Source organism: Somniosus microcephalus, chromosome 9, assembly GCF_052327205.1.
Source record: "Somniosus microcephalus isolate GS21.2 chromosome 9, FLI_Smic_1.0, whole genome shotgun sequence".
Lineage (NCBI taxonomy): Eukaryota > Metazoa > Chordata > Chondrichthyes > Squaliformes > Somniosidae > Somniosus > Somniosus microcephalus.
This window is the reverse complement of record NC_140995.1, coordinates 150,284,422-150,306,873: the sequence shown is the minus strand read 5'-3', so window position 1 is coordinate 150,306,873 and position 22,452 is coordinate 150,284,422. Positions and strand designations below refer to the sequence as shown.

Here is a 22,452-nt window from a genome sequence, read left to right as displayed (position 1 = left end):
TACCATCCTGGAGTCATGTCTGCGGTCACAGAAACATCTATCTGTTCCCCTTACGATAGAATCCCCTATCACTATTGCGCTCCCACTCTTTTCCCTCCCGTGCAGCTGAGCCACTCGTAGTGCCATGGACTTGGCTCTTGCTGCATTCCCCCGAGAAACCATCTCCCCCATCAGTATCCAAAGTGGAAAATCTGTTGGAGAGGGAGATGGACCCAGGGGACTCCTGCACTACCTTCCTAGTTCTTTTACTCTGTCTGGCAGTCACCCATTCCCTGTCTGCCTGTGCACTCTTTATCTGCGGTGTGACCACCTCGTTAAATGTGCTATCCAAGAAGATCTCAGCTTCGCAGATGTGCCACAGTGACTTCAGCTACAGCTCCAGCTCCAAAACGCGGATTTCGAGTAGCTGCAGCTGAAGACACTTCCTGCACGTGTTCGCCCTGGACACCGAAAGTGTCCCTGACTTCCCACATAGCACAGGAGGAGCACTCCATGCTGCCGGGCTGCCCTGCCATGTCCTACCCTTAATTTACTCCCTTTACTTCCTTTAAATTAAAGAATATTAAATACATTAGGGACCTTACTTCCCTTTAAACACTACTTACTCTAAACTAGAGACCTTACTTTTACTTCAATGACTGGACTGTAGAAATACTCACCAGGTCCTACTTACCAATCAGCTCCTTCCCCTGGTTGTGACGTCACTTTAGTGGTTTCGCAGTTGTTGTTTGACTGCTCCCGCTCTCAGACTCTTTCCTTGGTGTAAAGTAAGAACCAATTCCCAACTCGCAGTACTCTTTAAACTGCACTCAGGGCTCCCACCCAGGGCTGCTGCTGGTGAGTCTGGGTCTCGCTCGCTCTCCCGCTGCTTAAATCCTCAGTGTCCTCGCTCAGGCTCCACCCAGGGCCGCTGCTGCTGCCGGTGAGTCTGGGCCTCGCTCGCTCTCCCGCTCTTTAAATCCTCGATCTCTGCGCTCAGTCTCCACCCAGGGCCACTCTCTCTGCAGCTGCCGCCGGTGAGTCAACTCAGGAGGTGAGCGCAAGGTGCATTTATGCACGCTCATGGATCCAGTGCCGGAAAAGGTTTAACGATCTTGTGAGAACATCAAAAGTGAGTATCCCATCTCACTTGCCTTCACTCTGCTTCCCTTCTCTTCTCATCACCTGCATTCTGCTTTAGAAGCTGCCTCCTTCACATTCCACCTTACTCTTACTTCCCTTGCAGCCTTTCCTATCCATCTCTGTCTCTGCACTGAATCACTTCAGCATCCTGCCTGTGCACCTCTTAGACTCACTCTCACTGTCATGCAGTGACAACTGTTGTAAGCCCCCAAAGTGCGGACCAAGTGAAATACAAGGTCGACGTCACCGGCTTGTTGCAAGAAAGACAGACCCGATAATTGAAGTCAAAATGGTTTATTCAGGCCTGGGGAGAACTTGCGTCCCTACGCAAGACCAAAACTCCAATGAGCCTCTCAAAGTCCACACAGTTATACACATTTTGCAAGCCATACCTCCTCAGAGATCCAATCGATTTAAAAGTTTATACATTAATCACTATCTGGGAGTGTCTTATTCTTACAGAGTAACATATAGGATAATTTTCGTTTCCCCATGAATGAGTCATACTGGTCTGCTGATTTCTTGGAAATGAGTCATACCCCTTCTGGCCCCTACTAAGTTCTGTTTCTCCAGAGACGAGTCATACTCCTTCTGCCTCTGTAAGGTTCAGTTTCCTGGAAATGAGTCATACCAGTGTCTCCTTTTGTAAGTTTCATCTCTCCAAACTGGTAGAGTCATTTCTGCAATTAAACATACAAGTAATTCGTACTCGTCATCTTTAAACATTCTGTGGCTGCAATTGAATCCTGTTTGTTATGCCCTGTTATGCCCAATTTTAATATCTTACTTCACAACAACTAACAATGCACAGGGAGCTGCCTTCCTCTTGGCACCTTACCCCATCTTCGTCTCACTCAAATCTTCTATGGTAGGGATTAATCGCACTCACTCCATCACTGTGGCTGAAACACCAATTGTGTCCCTCCTTGCAGGAAAAGATAGCCCGCAATAAGAGGGAGAGAGCAATGACTGGAGGAGGAACAGCTTCCCTCACAACATTGACCAGAGCTGAGGAGGCAGCAAACAAGATTGTTGGAGGTGGCGAGACCTGGAAGTGGGCGATGGAGAGATGGGCACACTAGAGGAAGCTGGTGACATAATAGATTTTCATCCCTCTCAGAAAGCAATGCAATATGATGTTCAAAGAGAATCGCTTTGTATCATCTGCTCAAAAGGATGTGTCTGCTACATCAATACCAGATGTCTAATTCAAGCCTTTACTCTCCCACAGGACCATCGAGCGCCCCCCTCCGCACAATCCAGGATAAAGACCTGGACATCTCCTCAGAGGAACCTGAAGCCTCTGAGGGAGTAGCATCACCAGGACTCAGCACACCCAGCACCAGCACAGCAACACACACCTCAGTGGGGCCATCGCGAGTTAGAGTAGTGTTGCCACCTGGTCTATCACTGTGCAGAAGTGAGCATCAGCAGATGGTGGAGACAGCAACAGCAGTGGAGGATCCTCCTCAGAGGTCACAGGACTCTCCTAGCTCTGCTGAGCTGCATGCAGACGCTGTGCCTCTGGGGCCATCCAGAAAAAGAGCAGTTCATGAAATACAGGAACAAGTGCAGGTATCTCTGGAAGGGTTTGCCTCCAGGATTAGTGTGAGTGTGGAGAAAATTGAGGTGTCCATCTCTAACATCAGCACTGCCGTGGTGGAGGCAATGGCGCATGAACGCACCACCATGGATAGAATGGCAACCTCCGTGGAAAGGATGGCTACCTCAGTGGAAAGGATGGCTACAGCCATGGAGGAAATAAGTCACCAGAGTCAGTAAACCATGGTGACTGTTCAGAATAGAATGACATCTCTGGAGGAGCGATGGGCAGCTATTGAGCAGAGAGATCAGAGCTTCATGGATGTCCTTTTGAGGATTGCCAGTACAGATACGGGTCCTCATGGCCCCCCTGAAATGCAGCAAGGTGCTCTCCTGCCACTTGCCAGCACTGAGCTGCGGCTGATCCATGAGAGGGATGTTGTTGGCTGGACAGAAGGAAGTGTGGGCTCCTCTCAAAGCGCTCACACGACCATGCCACTGCGGAGCCCTCGGTCAGAGGCCCACTTTGCAAAGACAGCTGAGATGGCCGTTTCAGTCCTGCGCAGCCGCAGGAAGAGCAGACTGTTGAAGAGCCCTCCCAGGCTCACAAACCCAGAGGATGCCCGCCAAAGGCATCTAAGCAGGTGCAGCATCCTAGTCAGCAAGATGCCTCTACATCTGCTGAAGCCACAGGGGAAGCACCACATAGAAGCACGCGTAAGAGAAAGATTAAGCACCTATAGTCACAAGGGGACTCACTTGGGTGATGTTTCTTTTTTTTCTGACTGTTGTTGGTATATTTTGTCATGTGTTAAAGATAAATTATGTCAAACAGTTAATTGTGTGGCCTATGTGTTCTGGGAAATGGCAAAAGCGCATTGAGGGCTCAGGGCAACTTACATTTGTAATGCTGATGGTAAAAGTGATAGGAAATAAGAGGGTCTAGCAGAGATGAAGTGTGACATTGGACAAGCGTCGCCTGCAATTACAGAGCCTTATGGTGGTCACCTATGGCCAAAGAGTAAGCTTATGGTAGTGTGGCATGGCAGTGTGCATACCCTGGTTGACGGGCAGCAGTGAACTGGAGGGATGCTGTATTGGTCACAACAGGGCATGCAAGGCTTCCCCCGTCCTCCTCCTACTCCTCTTTTCAGGGAGATATGTGGTGAGCCACGTGGCTGCTGCTCCCCCAATTATGAGGACCAGGATGAGGGGGCATAAATATTTCCCATCCCCTTCCTATAGATTTCATTTGAGGTAACAATCTTCCAAGCGCGCAGTCGAAGTGGCCTGAAATAATTCCATTCATGCCACACTGCAGATGGGTGTCAGCTTGAACAGTCAGAAGGGCAGTAGATGTGATCAATGTTATCCCATACCTACAACAGCAAAGTTGTTGCATTTTGTAAGCTTTTTATTTCAACTGGCATTAAATTGACAGCAAGACCAATTCTTTTGAAACAATTTGGAATAAGTTCATTAAATACACACAGTCATGCACATCAAAACAATAGCCTACTGGTATTCTAAGGACTCTACTCGATTACAACAGGTAAGGTAATAGGTTAGATTTACTTCCCTGAGTCAAGCAATGCATGTGGCCTTTTTCCTTGCTTCTTGGTCTGGTCTGTAGAGGGAGGGCTTCCTGCTTTTCCACGTGGTCATCCAGAGGGAGAGCGAGAGCCTTTGGGTTCCTTATTTTATATCTTTTTAAGTCCATTGTCTCTAATCTAAATTGCTAAGTCCCCAGGATTGGGTCTTAGTTTCATGGCAGTTCTTGATTGGCTTTCCTTTGAACATGTGTCTGTCTGCAGTGGCTGGTGCCATTTCTTGATTAAGTTAATTGTTTGTTAACACCTTTTAATGGCTCTTGAGTTTCGATGGTGAGTTTCGATGGATTTTCAATGGGTTTTCGATGATGTCTCTGTGGGGGGTTATCCTGTTATGCAGGTTTCGTTTGTTAAGTTTTGCGCCATTGCCTTGAGCAGGGACATCCATACACATCAAATTCATCTTTATTATATACATCTTATATTAGTAGTCTCGAGTCCATCACACATACAAAACATATATTTTGATTCCCCGCCTTGAGGAGGAAATATCCTTATTGACCCCTCATTTGGTTTATCTCCTCAGGGCTCGCATATGGTGGTTCAGTTTCCTAAGGAGTTTTCTCAGGTAGCAGATCATGGTGATCCCCGCCACTACAATTATGGCTTGTGCCAGTATCATAAGTATTGAGAGGGTTCTGAGCCAGGGGTGTTGTCCTACATTATACATTGTTTCCCACCATGGGCTGGCTCCTAGCTTTTGTATAGCTCTGCTGTTTATAGCATTGTTCTGTGTCATCTGTATCCGTATCATGGTCCTGTGGGAAACAAGATCAATGTAGTATTTACTCTTTGGCAGTTTTTAACTGGTTAATATGATACCATTTCTTGTACTTAACGCCCTTTTTCCCTGGTAACTGAATCAATTAAACTGCGGGGTTCAATCGGTCTATAATCATATGCGGTCCTCACCACCTGGGCTCAAAGGCATGCTTCTTTTTCCCATAATTTGGAATCATTACGGTATCCCCCACCTGATACTCAAAGGGACGTACCTTCTTGTGAAAGTATCTTTTAATTTATCTTTTTGACTTCCCCAATTTCGTGGCCACAAATCAATTCATCTGATCGGTGTGATCCACCATTTGTTCCAGCCATTTGCAACTACATGGTTCCATTGTCAAGAGGCTCATCCCCATTCGTGTTAGCTGGCCTGGTGTTCTCATGATTCTCCCTGTCATGGCCTGATATGGTGAGACTCCTGTTGTTTTATGAGGTGTGGACCTCATTGCCATTAAGCACATTGGCAGCCTGTTAGCCCATTGAGTGGGGTGGTCCGCACACAATTAAAAAAAAATTAACTTGCGGGTCCTGTTCCCCCTTTCGACCCCTCTGGACGACTGGGGGTGGTGAGCAATATGTAGTTTGTATTTTATCCCCAACATTTCCTGCAGGTGGGTAAAAATCTTACCGGTAAATTGCAAACCTTAATCACTGTCCACTTGTACCGGTACTCCCCACCTACAAAACACATGATTTAATCGTGTTTTGGCTGCCGTGATTGCGGTGTTGGAGCGGTAGGGCAATGCTTTGATCCATTTAGTGAATTGATCCACCACCACTAGGGCATGCCGAAAATTGCCTTGCGCCTGTGGAGGTGGCCCAATTAAGTCTATCTGGAGGTGAGTCCATGGCCCTTGAGGTGGGGGCACGCTTTGAAGCAAGGCTCGGTTAGTGCACATGGGAGGATTGTGCTGCAGGCACGGTAGGCATCGTGCCACATATAGGTTGATTGTTTCCCTCATGGAAGGCCACCAAGCTGTCGATGCTACCTTATAGAAGGTTACCAGGGCCGAATAGTGCCCGGCCGTGGGGTGGGAGTGAAGGAGGGAGAGCAGTTCCTGACCCACCTCTGGTGGAACACACACCACCGGGCAGGCGTGTGGCTTTCTGTTGAACATCAGCAACTGCTCCGCTGAGTCAGGGGCAGTGCCTAGAATGGTATTGGGGGCCCAGGCTGTGGGTTGAGGAAGGGGTCTGTCTTCCTCGTGCCAGGCGCTTACAACAGCGTATGGCCAGTATTGCTGCTGCAGGGATTTTAAATCTAGGTGATCTGTTGGGGAGCCCTTGCTAACGGCATTGCAGAGCTCAACAACTATATCCACTATCTTCCCATCAATCGCAGTGTCCTTGGCTGCTCTGTCTTCTGCTCTGGAATTTCCCTCACTATGTGGACCCCCTTTTCTATGGGCTGCTACCTTTCCTATGAAGCAGGGCTGGGATCGCTGTTCAAGGTATGACCAGAGCAGGCATAACCAGGGCCTATGGACCAGGGCCTTACCGTCTATTGTACAGTAGTCAATTTTGTGGTATAGGGGCAAGGAGAGCATGGTGTTTATAGCATAGGCACTATCGGACCAAATATTCACGTGTCTATCTGAGGTTTCTTTCACGGCGGTTAGAGGTGCGGAGATTTCTGCATAGTGTGAGGACTGTCAGTTGCATCGTCACTGGATGGCTCTCTCTGGCAATACCACAGCATACCTTGTGTGGGGGGATCCCTCGATGTGATATGAGGACCCATCGATATAGACATCTGGTGCTCCCTGTATGGGCTCTTTCTGCACAGGATGGGTCTCAAAGTTAATCAGGGATAGCGGACATTCATGTGGTTCCCCCTCATAAACCAGAAATTGTGGCAGCAATGTGGTGGGTTTGGAAATGATACCAATGTCTATTTCCATAAATTCCAGTGTCCATTTGCTGAGGCGCTGTGAGGAAACTAGCGAATCTCCAGGTTTCATCAGTAGGTTCAGAGGCGTGTAAGCACTGTGAAGGATGGTCGCTTGTAGCCCAGAAATAAAGGTAAAATGATGTACCGCCCAGAAGACAGCCAGCAGGTGGCGCTCACACGTGGTATACGTCTTTTCTGCCCCCTGCAGGATTTGAGACACATATGCAATGGGCTGTAGTTGATCAGTTCGCGTTTGGCACAGAACTGCGGTGAGGCTTTGTTCTGTGGCCCCAACCTCCAAATGGAAGGGCTGCGTGGGATCTGGAGGAATCAGACATGCGGCCTGTATCACTGCAGTTTTTAATTTGGCCACGGACTGGGTGTGAGCATCAGTCCATGCCGGGCGTATGTCATCACCCTGCAGTTTTATCAAATCATACAGGGGCTTTGCGCACTCTGCAAAGCCTGGGATAAAGTTCCTTTAGTACCCCACCAAACCCAAGAATAATCGTAGGGCTGTTTTGGAAGTGGGTAATGGTAGTCGCTGTATTATCTCCACCTTGTGGGAGTCGGGGGATGATCCCTCTGGAGAAATGGACACCCCTAGAAAGCTGACCCGTTCTTTTGCCAACTGAGCCTTACAGGGATTCACCTTTAGTCCCGCCTGAGCCAACAATGTCAACAGTTTGTGCAAAAGGGACAGATGCTCCTCCATGCTATCGGTTGCCAGCAGTAGATCATCTACGTACTGTAGCAAGCAGGTAGGGCGGGAAAAGTCTTTTAAAACTGCAGCCACTCTTTTGTGGAAGATCGTGGGGGCATTGTGGAACCCCTGAGGCAGGCATGTCCAGGTGTAGTTCTGGTCCTGAAATGTGAACGCGAATTTGTACTGGTCCTCCCTTTTAACAGGGATACTCCAGAATCCATTGGCGATGTTGAGGGTCGAGAAGTACTTCGAACCAGCAGGAATTTGAGATAATATGGTGGGAGCTTCTCTTACTAGCGGTGAGCAGGCTGGCGTTACAGAATTTAACTTTCTGTAATCAATAGTCAGTCGCCAGCTGCTATCAGGCTTTTTAACTGGCCATGTAAGTGAATTGGTTGTGAAAGTGTCTGTCCTAACAACACCCTGCTCGACTAGGGATTTTATGGTGTCTCGGATGTAAGGGTGACTCTCCCTTAGAATGGGGTACTGTTTAGTGAATAAGTGGGGGAGGTGGCGGGGGGGGTGGTCCCTCAATAGACTCTTCGCCTGCCATTTTTCCACAATCGTGCTTGCACGTGGCAAACACTGCTAGGTGCTCCTGAATTAGTTTTGCCACAGCTTCATTTTCACTCCCCGGAGGGTCATACTTGGATGGCTTTTTAATGGCAAAAACCGAGTGAGCATCTGAAGTTTCTATCACTCTTGCATTATTTCTCAACCCCATCCAAACACAGTCCCGATTGTAATTTATTACCGCGCCATACTTATCCAACACATCAGTCCCTAAAATTCCCCTTCCGTCTGGGTTGGTCATCAGCATCGGTGCTGGGACCTCACAGGTGAGGCCTCCCAACTGAAGTTCAGAGGCCTTCCCTTTATACACGGTGGTTATATCACCATTAATCCCTTTAAGGGCCATACAACCCTTGCCTGCCGCTGCATGGCGTTCAGGGTATGGGATGTGGGTGATGGTAACGGTTGAGCCAGTATCTATAAGCATAATCTGTTGCCAGCCTCCTTTTAAGACAACAAAGACTACTGGTCTCCCGCTACCATCGTGTCGGAACCCCACTTCCGACCAATCTTTGGGGGCCAAACCCCATCATAGGATGGATCCTTGGAGGGGCCCCTCCAATGGGTGTGCATTGATGAAAGGATTTTGCATTCCCAATGGGTGTGCATTGGCGATTGCGTAAATGATTTTTGCATCCCCCCCGTGATAATTTGGGCTTTCATGAGGGTTATCAACTGGTCCAATCATTGATCCGTCCCAGAGGGCTTGGATTTGTCCTTTTTTTTAGAAGTGTAACTAACTGAGCCAATTGTTGTTCCATTCCAGAGGGTTTGAGTTCATCCCTCAGGAGCTATCTATGTGTTGCATCATGGTCCGGTGCCTGTCTGGGTCTCCTGCAGTGTTTTGCTAGGTGACCTTCTTTCTTACAATTAAAGCACTGTCCCCTAAAGGGGTAGTACCTAGATCCCTCCACCGCTGACACTGGTTTCTTTGCGGTGGGTGGTGACTGGTCTTTTACCATCTCCCAGGCTCTTTATACGTTAGTCTCTATATCTGTCCACTGATCGGTGGGCCTCACTGCTATGCCTGGGGTGATTTTAATTAAAGAGTGGAGTTGGGTCAGGAACATCGTTTTGAATTGTTCCTGATTCTTTCCTGCTGCAGCATTTGTGGGTGCCTGGTTCTGGGTATGTTCATAGATATCGTACAGACGATTACTGAAGGCTCTAGGGGTCTCATCTGGGCACTGTTTGGTCTGACTAAGTATAGCCGCTAAGTTTAAGTTTTGGATCCCTAAATGGTTTAGGATCTCGGTAACCACTGCATCGCTCGCTGTGCCACGCTGGAGGATCGCGTCTGGCAGATTATTCTTTAAAGAAGTGGAACAGGCCAAGAGGAGGACTCGTGTTAAGTCTCCCTCTTCTAACTTGGGATGACCCCTTCTGAAATCTGCCCACCTCCTATTAACTACCAGTGGGTCGTTCCCATCATTAATGGGCTCCAACTCGTGGCTTCACGCCGTGGCGTCAGCACAAGATATGGGCTGTGAGTCGGTATGGTTACTAGTGATGTGACCATGCACATTACGCCATAAAGAGGTGGTTACTAATGCTACTGTTGGCCCTTGTGTCTCCAAGGTATCCCATCCTGCACCGCCTTCCTGTGCATTATACTAACTGCCTTCCTCTTCCCAATCTGTCTTCCCCTCGACCTCTTCTGTTGTTATGGCTCCCTGTTTTTTTTTTTATTCGCTTATGGGATCTAGGTGTCGCTGGCAAGGCCAGCATTTATTGCTCATCCCTAGTTGCCCTTGAGAAGGTGGTGGTGAGCTGCCTTCTTGAACCACTGCAGTCCGTGTGGTGAAGGTACTTCCACAGTGCTGTTAGGTAGGGAGCTCCAGGATTTTGACCCAGCGACGATGAAGGATCGGCGATATATTTCTAAGTCAGGATGGTGTGTGACTTGGAGGAGAACTTGGAGGTGGTGGTGTTCCCATGCGCCTGCTGCCCTTGTCTTTCTAGGTGGAATAAGTCGTGGGTTTGGGAGGTGCTGCCGAAGAAGCCTTAGCGAGTTGCTGCAGTGCATCTTGTAGATGGTACACACTGCAGCCACGGTACGCCGGTGGTGGAGGGAGTGAATGTTTAAGGTGGTGGATGGGGTGCCAATCAAGTGGGCTGCTTTGTCCTGGATGGTGTCAAGCTTCTTGAGTGTTGTTGCAGCTGCACTCATCCAGGCAAGTGGAGAGTATTCCATCACACTCCTTGTGCCTTGTAGATGGTGGAAAGGCTTTGGGGAGTCAGGAGGTGAGACACTCACCGCAGAATACCTAGCCTCTGACCTGCTTTTGTTGCCACAGTATTTATGTGGCTGGTCCAGTTAAGTTTCTGGTCAATGGTGACCCTCAGGATGTTGATTGCCGGGGATTCGGCGATGGTAATGCCGTTGAATGTCAAGGGGAGGTGGTCAGACTCTCACTTGTTGGTGATAGTCATTGCCTGGCACGTCTGTGGCGCGAATGTTACCTGCCACTTATCAGCCCAAGTCTGAACGTCGTCCAGGTCTTGTTGCATGCGGGCATGGACTGCTTCATTATCTGAGGAGTTGTGAATGGCACTGAACACTATGCAGTCATCAGTGAACATCCCCATTTCTGACCTTATGTTGGAGGGAAGGTCATTGATGAAGCAGCTGAAGATGGTTGGGCCTAGGACACTGCCCTGAGGAACTCCTACAGTGATGTCCTGGGGCTGTGATGATTGACCTTCAATCACCACAACTATCTTCCTTTGTGCTAGGTATGACTCCAGCCAGTGGAGTGTTTTCCTTCTGATTCCCATTGACTTCAGTTTTACTAGGGCTCCTTGATGCCACACTCGGTCAAATGCTGCCTTGATGTCAAGGGCAGTCACTCTCACCTCACCTCTGGAATTCAGCTCATTTGTCCATGTTACTGCGGATACTAAAGCCTGTTGCTGCCCTTATTTACTCATTAGCTGCACTATTTCTAGCTGGCACCGGGAGTGTTCTGCCTCCCTATGTGGCTTCTTAATTGCTTCCCTTAACGCTCCCCTAACGTCTTCTACTCCCTGCCAGAGCCCCAGGTTTGCCAATTTATATTTCTTGAAATCTAATCTGGTTTCATTTGCTGCAGCATTGGCTGCTCCAGCATTTAAATTTGAGAGGCTTTTTGCTGTAGCAACGAAGCTGCCTGCTCAGCTCCTCTTTCTAGTTGCCTGATACTGTGGATTAATCAATTAATTTCTTGTCTCAAATGCTGGATTTCTCCCTCCTTTAACTGCCTAACAAGCTGGATGCCTTCTTCTTTCTGTTCTTTCATACTTTGAATCTCTTTTAGTTGAATCTCTTTGACTTTTAGTTCTTTTAAATCTTGTATCTCTCCCTTTAAATCTCAAATCTCTTTTGCATCCTGCCTCATTAATTCCTCATCTCTCCAAGCACAGTAATGTGCCCCAAATGCCAAGAGACCATTTGCTTGTTTGGGTCTTAGCTTTCCCTCACCTAATCTTTCCTGGATAAATGCCACGAGCTCCCCAAAAGGATGCATGTTGGCCCTTACAGATGCATCATGCCCGTAACTCTTGTAAGTCCCTTATGGACACCATTTCGTGTATTTTCTCATCGTAGGCTACAGCTACGTCTTTTGCTGGCTTTTTTAATGCCCCCGATCCCTTCATCCTGTGTCTTTTAAATTTACTTTTAAACTTTGCACCACAGGTTATAATCGCAACTCCCAAAATTTCCAATTGTTTAAAAGAATGATCTAAAGCCTCTTGGCAGATACCGGACCAGCCCCCAGTTTTGTAAGCTTCTTATTTTGACTAGCATTAAATTGACAGCAAGTCTAATTCTTTTGAAACAATTTGGAATAAGTTTATTAAACACACACACATGCACATAGCCTATTGGACAAAACAATAGCCTACTGGTATCCTATGGACTCTACTTGATTACAACAGGTAAGGCAATGGGTTACAGATTTAAACAGACTTATACTTCCCTCTCAGTCAGGCAATGCACGGAGCCTTCTTCCTTGCTTCTTGGTCTGGTCTGGAGAGGGGGGCTTCCTGCTTTTCCGTGTGGTCATCAAGAGAGAGAGAAAGCGAGAGAGAGAGAAAGAGAGCTTTTGGGTTCCTTCTTTTATATCTTTCAACATCCATTGTCTCTAGTATAAATTGCTAAAACCCCAGGATTGGGTCTTAGTTTCATGGAAGCTCTTAATTGGCTTTCCTTACCCATGTGTCTGTCCGTAAAGGCTGGTGCCATTTCTTGATTAAGTTAATCATTTAGTTAACACCTTTTAATGGCTCTGAGTTTCAATGGTGAGTTTCAATGGGTTTTCGATGGGTTTGTTTACCCTGACAGTCATGCTGTCTCTGTGGGGGTTATCTTGTTATGCAGGTTTCTTTTGTTAAGTTTCGCGCCGTTGCCTTGAGCTTCAAATTTTTTATGCTTCAAACACCACATCATCTACTGGCATAAAATTACCATCTGCAGTTGATTTATCAGCCCACGTGTGCAGGAGGCTGTACTGATAGCGGTCATGCTCCATGTTAGTGAACACATTAATGCCTGAGATCATTTTCCAGTCTGCTTCGGTAGGCAAACGGATTTTCTTCACTTGTTTCTCCTCTGCTGTAAACCCAAAGAACTTCTTGATGTGCTTCAAAGCGTACAGTTCAGAATGTTTTTTAATCATCTCTTGAAAGAGTCTATCTTCATTTTCTAGATACTCTGCCCAGTAGCTTAGGTGCAGATAACTGAGAGGCGAGCAACATCTTGGAATACAGACAGTCAGAAAAGCAACAATAGTCACACAAGCAATTAAAATCCAACCAACCACCTATGATAAAAAGAGAAAAAGTTAGAAACATTTGATTTATCTGAAAGAATTTGTGGTCAATTTGTGGGGGTTACTTTAACCTAACTCATCTGGCGGAGAACTGATGCAATCAGCTCCAATGGAAAGTTAAATTAGGTGGTGTGTAAAATGGATGATTGATTTGATTGTGTCAGTTGAATACTTTTTGGGGGTAATTTTGACTCTGCGCAATAGTGTAAAATGGGCGCTAACCGTTTTACACTATCACACAAAGCCAAGATCTACCCTTTTGTGTGAAGAAGTTGCTGCTGCCATCAGATCTACATTTGCATTTCTCGAATTTAAACTTGTCTTACTGCCAGGTTTTAATTTGAAATAACGTTTCAGATTTAACTTTTCTGTACCATTCACTATATGCCTCTGTGAGGTCTTCTCGCAATTATCAAAGAGGGCGCTAACGGGGCGCAAAGCAACTAGCACCCGGGCGCGGCACTGCCAACTCCTCCCATGAAATTCAGCTGGAGGTTAGCGGCGGCTATAACCATTAGCGCCCCGCAGCGCTGTGCCGCTGTCGATGACGTCATCACCGTGCGCAGCGCCCCACTCGCGCCCCGGCTGCGATCTTTGGTATCGCCCCCTGACTTACCACCAGACGCTATGTCCGACGGGTTCAGGGGGGCCTACCCGTGGCCAGGGCGGTGCTAATTAAAGGCGAGGTGCTGGGTGGCCATTTTTGTTGCTGGCCACCTGCCAGCACCTGCCCTCGTTGCCGTACCCGGCCTCCTCAGCAGCCCCCACGCGGAGTGCCGGCTGCTCTCCGTGAGCCCAGCACTGCTCTGGAGTGCCGGACTCTTTTGCCGGCACTCCGATCCCTGGTGGCCCAGCTGGGCCCCAGGTCACATTGCGCTAGACCCCTCCCCTTTAAGAAGGGGAGGAAGGCCTGCAGGAGTGCAGCGCCCCGCTTCCCTCTTGGGGCGCTACCGATGAATTTCAGTTGCGGGGCCGCTCCGGCAAAGTTAGCGCCCGAAAGGGGGCGAGACTCAATTTTTCCCCCCAGATTTTTAATAGAATGACGATTTATTGCCAACTGAAGATTAAAAAATCCAGAAACTTTTCTCAAAGGTTAATGAGAATTTGTCCATGATATAGTTGGAAAGTTATTAAACATTCCTGGGGAGCAATGCATTTGTGCAAGCAATGCACCACTCGGCCCAGAAACAGAGCAGCTAGGCAATGGGGAAGCTGGAGCAGGGATGGAGCACAATAAGAGGCCCAAGTTGGAGCATGTCAGTTTTCTGTAATCTAGCAACAAAATCTGGAGCCTGAGGTGGGCATCTATGATTTAACAAATTATTCTTCTACAACAAATACTGTATGAATTAATAGTGATGCCAATAGCAATATAGAAAAATTATATACTTGTAAAGAGACTTGAGCGCAAAATTTATGTCGACACTCCAGTACAGTACTAAGGGAGTGCTGCACTATCTTTCAGATTAGACATTAAACCGAGGCCCCGTCTTCCTTTTCAGGTGGACGTAAAAGATCCTATGGCACTATTTCGAAGACGAGCAGGGGAGTTTTCCCCGGTGTCCTGCCCAGTATTTATCCCTCAACCAACATCACTAAAGCAGATTATCTGGTTGTTATCTCATTGCTGTTTGTGGGACCTTGCTCTGTGCAGCTTGGCTGCCATGTTTGCTATGTTACAATGGTGACTAGTATTCAAAAGTCCAAGGATATGTGCTAAAATTACAATTTGAACGTTTTTAAGGCAACTGTTATGGTACGGTGATGGACCCAAGCGCAGACAGACAACCAGAGACTTGAGATGGCGTAAAACTCAAAAGATGCTTCTTCAGAAGGCTCCCCAAACACAGGGTGAGACCCGAGATGGAACAAAACCCAAAAGAAGCTTCTCCAGAAGGTTTCCCAAAATACAGGCTGAGACCCAAGACAGAGCAAAACCCAGAAGAAGCTGCTCCAGAAGATTTACCAAACACAGGACGAACAGAGAGCTGTAACTTGCAGGCATGCGAACTCAAGACTGAGCACTGGAGGCCGGAAATGGTCAGCTTAAATAACAGGCCTGATTACCCAGAAGACACTGGGGCTGGAAATAGCCAGCTTAACTGACAGGCCTGATTACTCTGATGAGACACAGGTGAGGCATGGCAACAGAGTACTGAGGCATCCTAAACCGCCCACTGGCGGCCAGCAGAGGGAAGCGCAGCTGGAACCCTGACAGCAACCTCTGCAATGTAGTTCCTGATTTTGTTATACCTTTAGAAATGTATTACATAAAATATATTTACAACACAAGGTTGCATATTGAAGCAAAATCATGTGATTTGGCTTTTTTCAGTACAAATGTAGGAACAGCTAAAACAGTCAGAATTGCTATACTTGAAAGGAATAATGAAGGTTTTGTTACATAGAGATCGCAGTTAGACTGAAATTAAATCTGCACCACACACCATATAACAACAGATATTGCAAACTTGAAATAAAAATCCGAGGGTGAAGAATTCATCCCCTTAGCACCTCCCGTTAGCGCCAGTAGATGGTGCTAATGGAGTGCTAGACCAGTATCACCGGGGTGAGGCAAATCCAGCACCGCACGCCAAATCCAGCCCCCATCCCGTAGCAGCACCGGTAAGAGGTATCACCGGGAACGTCAACGCCAGGTAGATCGTGACGTCAGTGAACGTGTAATGCTCACTGACCGCCCGATTTGCTAAATTGATTCTCGCCACTTACCTCACCGCCTGGAGTAAACACTGACAGGGATAACTGGTGTGCAGTACCAGGAAGCCAGCTCCAGGGACATTATTTAAAGGGATCATCAGTAATCACTCACAGCTGTCAGGTTAGTGCAGTTTCAGTGTTTTTTTTTGTTAGTTTCACCCACTGCAACAGTTTCATTCAGTAATTTCAAGGTTATTTTTTTATCAGGAGTCTTCTGGCAACTAAAAGGTAGCTACATTTATTCGTCAAAGATTCAAACTGCTACACCTGGTAACATTAATGGGGGCTGTACTGGCATGCCACCTTGCCCTCCAGGATCTATGGCAGAGGGAGCATCGGGAGCGAGAAATAAGGGAACATGTGCATAGAGAGATGAGGAGGGACATCAGGGCTCTCACCAGGCAGCCTTACCCTCCAAAGCAATTCTGAGAGCACATCTCCTACCTTCAATTAGGCGAGGAACAGTGTATTAGACGGTTCTGCTTCACCAAGGAGGTGGTCACAGAGCTCTGCCACCTCCTCCAAACAGACTACAAGGTTCACACCAGAGTGAGTTAAACTCCAGGGGCTAAAAATTCGGTATCGCCGCGCCAGGTCTTTAGTGCCCGAAATTTTGCGCTCGCCCGGATTCCCGTAGCGCCCGCCTGAAATTCAGTTGCGCCGCCCCAAGACGGAGGCGGGCGCTATTGCAGGGTTTGGCCGCCTCGTTTGGGGCGATGAAAGTCAGTTTCAGGCGTCCAGCTGCCGCTGCGGCACCCGATGCGGTGCGGCAGGCTGGGGTACTGCAGGCCTCCTCCTTCTCTTAAGGAGGAGCTGCCTGCAGCCGTGAGATCACCGCTGGATTCCCCCGGCAAATGAGCCCGGCACCACGGAGAAGTGCCGGGCTCGCGGGAGTCAGACACCAATGCCGCGGGGGGGTGGTGCAGGAGCCCGGGGAGGGAGGTGCGGCCAGGCAGCCACCGGGAAAGCGGCCGGCCGCCCCTCCACCTTTATGCGCCGGCCTCTCGGAGCTGCAAGGCACTGTTTTTCAAACGCTGTTTGCGGCCGCTACGGGCGAGGCGGCCGCAACTGAATTTGGCCATCGGCACGGAATAGCATTGGAACCGGGGCGCTGCGCACACCGATGACGTCATCGGTGCCGGCGCAGCGCTACCGGCTAACGCCGATGTTAGGGACCAACTGAATTTCGGGCGCTAAAAAACTTCCAGCGCAAACCACTCTATAGCCAATAAGTGGGCGCAAACGCGACTGAATTTCTAGGCCCAGATCTCCTTGCTCACCACATCCCCATCATTCCATCCATCTTGCAGGCCATATTACAGCACAAAGCTGAAATGAGAGACACCACTTCAGATGGCCTTGCAGGATATCCTCGACCAGCTCTGGACCTGAAAGGCCTGGCTGTGGACTGGACCACCTCAGCATGGGCAGCAGCAGTCTGGGCTGGTTGGATGACAGGCAGCGACCAGGGCAATGGCGGAGTGGCAGGGGTGGGAACAGGAATGCTGTCATCCTGAGAGAGGACAGCAGGTACCTGCTCCACTGACCCACTGCCACTCCTCCGGGGCAGCACCTCAGCATCACTAGCAATCTGTTGCAGCACAGATTGCTGGCCTGCTGCAACACCGTGAAAGCCCCGGTCGACGGTGGTAGACCCAGCCACGATGACAGCAGTCAGAGCTTGCATGGCATCAAGCTGAGACTGCATGAGAGCAGTCTGAGATTGGATGCCACCAAGCATAGACTGCATTACAGCACTAAGATGATGCGTCGCTTCCGCCTGTGCTGCAATGGAAGTTGTCAGATCGTCCTTCACACACGGCATCAGGTCTGGGTGGCCACGGTCTCTCTGGGAGTCTACCATCCTTTGCAGACTGGAAATGATGAGCTCCATGGTGTGCGCAGAGCCTTGTGCAATGTTGGAGGCAGACTCCTCCACGCTCCTTACCATAACCGAGAGGCTCTTGGGCCCCCTTGCCAATGTACCTATCATCTCCATATGCATCACCCTATTTCTAAAGGCCTCCCCATCGAGGTCCTCATCTGTGCCCTGTGCAGCAGAACTTGCACGCGAACTCACCCTCCGGGGAGCTGGCCCCGAAGCTACCCTTTCCCCCAGGCCTTGCTGCAGCCCACTCATTCCCAGTGCATCACCCTGTGCAGATCCCGCTACTATGTTAGCCTCTAAAGAATGTGTAGTGCCAGTATCTGAGCTGGTGTCTGCGGGTGAGAGATACATTGATGCGGTGTCTTCTTCCTCTTCCTCTCCTCCCGCCCCATTCTCTGTCGTGACCTCAGCGACAGGCTGCTCAGGTGCTTGCTGATTATCTGAAAGCATAAAGGCACAAGAGTCGGGTTAAGTTGAGGAGAGGGGGGCAGGGAGAAATGTATGCATACAGCATGATTAGCTGTGGGGTGAGGGGGAAGTGGGATGTGAGAAGAAGGAGTAGGAATGAACATACCATTGTTCTCCCCAGGGGTGTCAACGTCGCCGGTGGCCATGGCACCCACCACCTGGCGCCCAATGATTTGCAGCACTTGATTTTCCAGCATGGTGGTTGGGTGTCATCTTGTCCCCTGCCAGTGCGCTCCTGCTCCCTCCTGCTGTGAGCCACCTTCGCCTGCAAGAGACAGGAAAGTGTGTGATTGAGTGCGGGGGCAAGTGTTTGGGTGATGTGCCTGTCATAGTTGAATAGCTGTCATTGTGTGCAAGGTGTGAGATGTGGGTGTGAGTGCTGGTAGGTACAGACTGTTGGTGGATGAGTGCTGGGGGTGTGGTGCTTTGGGCAGTGTGTGAAGATTGTGGTACAGGTGGTGGTGGTATGTAGCGTTTGTTGCAGCATTCACTCACCCTGCCCACCCGAGTGAGGTTGTTAAATTTCTTCCCGCACTGTGTGTGGGTCCTGGGGACCACAGTGCTGCCCTAGATGTGCTCTGCTACCTCCCTCCACATGGTACAAAAGACTTGTGGTGAGAGCCTCCTGCCACTTACCAGCTAGAGCACCACCCTTCATCTCTCCACAGTGAAAACCAATGCCTCTAATGCTTGATCGCAGAATCTGTGGACCCTCGCCTTGGGATATGGACCTGCCACGAGCACACCTGGTTCAGTTCTCCAGCTCTTTCTCCTTGTTCTGCTTCTACTTGCTGAGGCAGCTGCACAGCCAGCAATGCTGAGAATGATGTGCTGCAGCATCAATGAACTTCCCCTTTAAGTAGTGAAAAAGCCTGTGGCAATGGTGAGTTGCGATTAGACTGCACTTGCTATTAGTCCAACCTTTAAGGGTAACGCCAATGAGCTTGGGTTTTAAGGCTTAATTTAGGACTCCAATCATTTTATTGAGGACAAATTTTGCATGCAGTCTAAAGCATTTGCGCCTGACTCTAATTCTCCAACTTTTCTACTGACACCACCCATTGCTTGGCTATAATTAATTTCTAGCCCCTATAAGAACATAAGAACATAAGAAATAGGAGCAGGAGTAGGCCAATCGGCCCCTCGAGCCTGCTCCACCATTCAATAAGATCATGGCTGATCTGATCCTAACTGCCAATCTACTAGCACTGAACCATCTCCTGAATCTAACAGAATTAGACACACGAAATAGGAGCAGGATCAGGCTACATGGCCCCTGGGCCCGCTCCGCTACCCACAGGGCCATGACCGATCCAAACCTAGACTCATGTCCAAATTCCTGCCCGCTCCCCGTAACCCTTTATTCCCTTTACTTCTAGGAAACTGTCTATTTCTATTTTAAATTTATGTAATGATGTAGCTTCTACAGCTTTTTGGGGCAGCATATTCCATGGACCTACCACCCTCTGAGTGAAGTAGTTCCTCCTCATCTCAGTTTTGAAAGAGCAGCCCCTTATTCTAAGACTATGCCCCCTAGTTCTAGTTTCACCCATCATCGGGAACATCCTCCCCGCATCCACCCGATCCAACCCCTTCACAATCTTATATGTTTCAATAAGATCGCCTCTCATTCTTCTGAACTCCAATGAGTAGAGTCCCAATCTACTCAACCTCTCCTCATATGTCCATCCCCTCATCCCCGGGATTAACCGAGTGAACCTTCTTTGTACTGACTCGAGAGCAAGTATGTCTTTTCTTAAGTATGGACACCAAAACTGTCCACATTGCATTATAATTTCTATTTTACAGTATGACTTAAGGGAGCGATTTTCTTCCTGCATTTGGTTGATGGAGTGCACCCAAAGTTCTATTTGCTACAGGTCATTGTCCTAGCTCCAATGAACCCCAGTTGAAGACCCAGCCACTGGCAGGGCCATGCAGCTGGAAATGGGGGTAAAAATCCCTATAGATTTTTGTGCTAGATTTCTGCTGCTGGCTGCGGGGTCTTTGGGCTACTGTCTCAAAACAGCAGCCAGAAGGCTTCCAGCCCCAAAGATCAACAGAGAGATGAAAAAAGGGGAATGACTTTTTTGACTCCTCCATGGTCTTGCTGCATGGTCTCAGCTCCTCCTATGGCAGGGTGCAAGACCTTTGTCTTCTATGTGCCCTTCATAATGGGCATCCATTGGGAGCAGGGGGAGGCAAACAAGGCAGGCAAATGTTGTGACATCACTCCCTCCTCATTTATATTCAATTTAAATGATACCTCCCGGTAAATCCCATGGCAGTGCTAAGTGGACAAAGATCTAGCATCACATGTCTCTGCCTCTTTTTCCTTTTCTTTACACCTGGTTACTGAGCATTTCCTGGGCGCAAAGCAGAGGAAAATGGGTCCTACAAAATTTCATCTATATCCCATATACTCTAATGCAGTTTCTATAATTTTTTTGCATCACAATGCAGTAAACAAGCACTACAGGGACCCCTCAGCATTCTGTTAAAGAAAGAAGAAAGAATTTGCATTTAAATAGCTCCTTTCACAACTTCAGGATCATAGAATCATAGAATGGTTACAGCACAGAAGGAGGCTATTCGGCCTGTGGAGCCTGTGTTCCAAAGGACTACAGAGCCATTTGTTTTTGAAATGTAGTCACTGTTGTAATTTAGGAAAACTCACAGTAGTGGAATTATTTTTTTTTCCAGCATTACGTTGGGGGACGATGGACAGAAAGAGGTTAGAATCACAACAAAATAAAACTTGAAGAAATCTACTTCAGACTTTACTGTTAATTAATATTTAATAGCAATCTGGAGCGCGTGAGAGAGCTCAGTACTATACCAAAAAGGATTGTGCCTTTCATTCAGCTTCATATTTCTGATGCAACACTCTAATTTGTTCTGATTGAAACATTTTGTGAGAATGGGCTTCATGTTTACATCTGCAAGTTTGGTGAGTACCGAACTATTTTCTAAAGTTAAAAGACGTAACATGCTTAGTATTTTGTATGAATAATCCTTTATCACCATTGTAACGCAATGCATACTTTCATATTGTAAGTTTGATAAACGTGGCAAATACAACTTTGATGAATAACTGGAAAACAAATAGATTTTTAAATTATTTTAGAAAAATGAAACGTCATCATTCATTTTTTACTGCCTGAAATCAAAGTAAGTACACAACTGGAAGACTAAATGAAGAAAACAATCTTTCACCCGCACATACCTGGGACTGGAACAGAAGAATACGATTGCCTTCATTTCTTATTTCACTGATGTTTTTTATCTCGTTAATGCTGACTTTAGGACAGGGAAAGCGAGCCAGAATGTCCCTCTGCTCCTGAGGACTGATATTGTCAAAAACTTTCCAGCTATCAACTGATAAAAACTCACTCATGCCGCACTTGTAATACAAGCCATTTAGCAGAGTAACTGCCAGCCAAGTTACTGGGGCGATTATGGCTGTTCCCGTTATGTTGAAAAAGACGTAGCAGATTAGTTTGAAACGTTTATACTTCAAATTTGGGCCAGTTCTAAAACTCATTATTAATTTCCAGGTCAGATCATTAATGACGTATCCAAGGATCAGCAACACCAGTGCAGGAACTGCAAAAAAAGCCAGACCGTAATATAGACTTACTGTTGGCTTGCATGGGCAATTGAAGGCGAAAAACGAGACTGCTTGCTGGCCAAAGCTTGTCACAAGTGTAATTACTAAAAATAGAATTGTTTTCTGTTTGCCTTTGATAAATGACAAGATACTAGAAATCGGCATTTTTTAACCTTGACTTTCCTCTTTTGCCACCTCAAATAAATTAGCGCTGTGTTGCCTTCAATTCAGGGATGCGATTCTAAGGCCGACCTCAGTGAATGCAACTTCTTATAACCATGCAGTGTCACTTCCTTTGTTGAAATCTCCAATTTGCTTCTCATTACCATTGCAAGATGTTCTATAATTAGTAGAGGACTGGAAATATGTTAGTTTGTCTTCGTGCTTTAGAAGGCATTTAGTATTTCTAACTTGACCACTTCTGAACTTTTGAATGGCTACTTATGCTTTTGCACTTTTTAATTCAAGTATAATCCTGCTTCAACAACACCAACAAAAACTTGCATTTATATAGCACCTTTAATGTGGTAAAATATCCCAAGGCGCTTCACAGGAGTGTTATCAGCCAAAATTTGACACTGAGCCACATGAGGGGATATTAGGGCAGAAGAAGTAGGTTTAAAGGAGCATCTTAAAGGAGGAAAGAGAGGTAGAGAGGTGGAGAGGTTTAGAAAGGCAATTCCAGACCTTAGGGTCTCATCAGCTGAAGGCATAGCCGCCAATGGCAGTG

The 22,452-nt window shown here is 47.7% G+C and overlaps 1 protein-coding gene and 1 pseudogene across 1 annotated transcript; both read right to left on the bottom strand.

The window, feature by feature from the left end:
- Window positions 1-4,068: 4,068 nt before the first annotated feature.
- Window positions 4,069-6,877, bottom strand: LOC147112765 (uncharacterized; annotated as a pseudogene).
- Window positions 6,878-12,021: 5,144 nt separating this feature from the next.
- Window positions 12,022-21,937, bottom strand: LOC147112764 (calcium homeostasis modulator protein 4-like). Its single transcript, XM_085996233.1, has 2 exons — window positions 21,339-21,937; window positions 12,022-13,029 (listed from the first exon to the last, which is right to left on the bottom strand). Exons 1-2 carry the CDS (start codon window positions 21,885-21,887, stop codon window positions 12,634-12,636), a joined length of 945 nt encoding a protein of 314 aa, XP_085852359.1. The 5' UTR covers window positions 21,888-21,937; the 3' UTR covers window positions 12,022-12,633.
- Window positions 21,938-22,452: the final 515 nt, after the last annotated feature.

Bases quoted from the DNA above. Each gene is read 5' to 3' on its own strand.
- LOC147112764 (XM_085996233.1), bottom strand. From the start codon at position 21,887: ATGCCGATTTCTAGTATCTTGTCATTTATCAAAGGCAAACAGAAAACA. The intron at 13,030-21,338 runs GTATGTGCGGGT...TTTTTATCATAG, and splicing joins TTCTTCTGTTCCAGTCCCAG to GTGGTTGGTTGGATTTTAAT.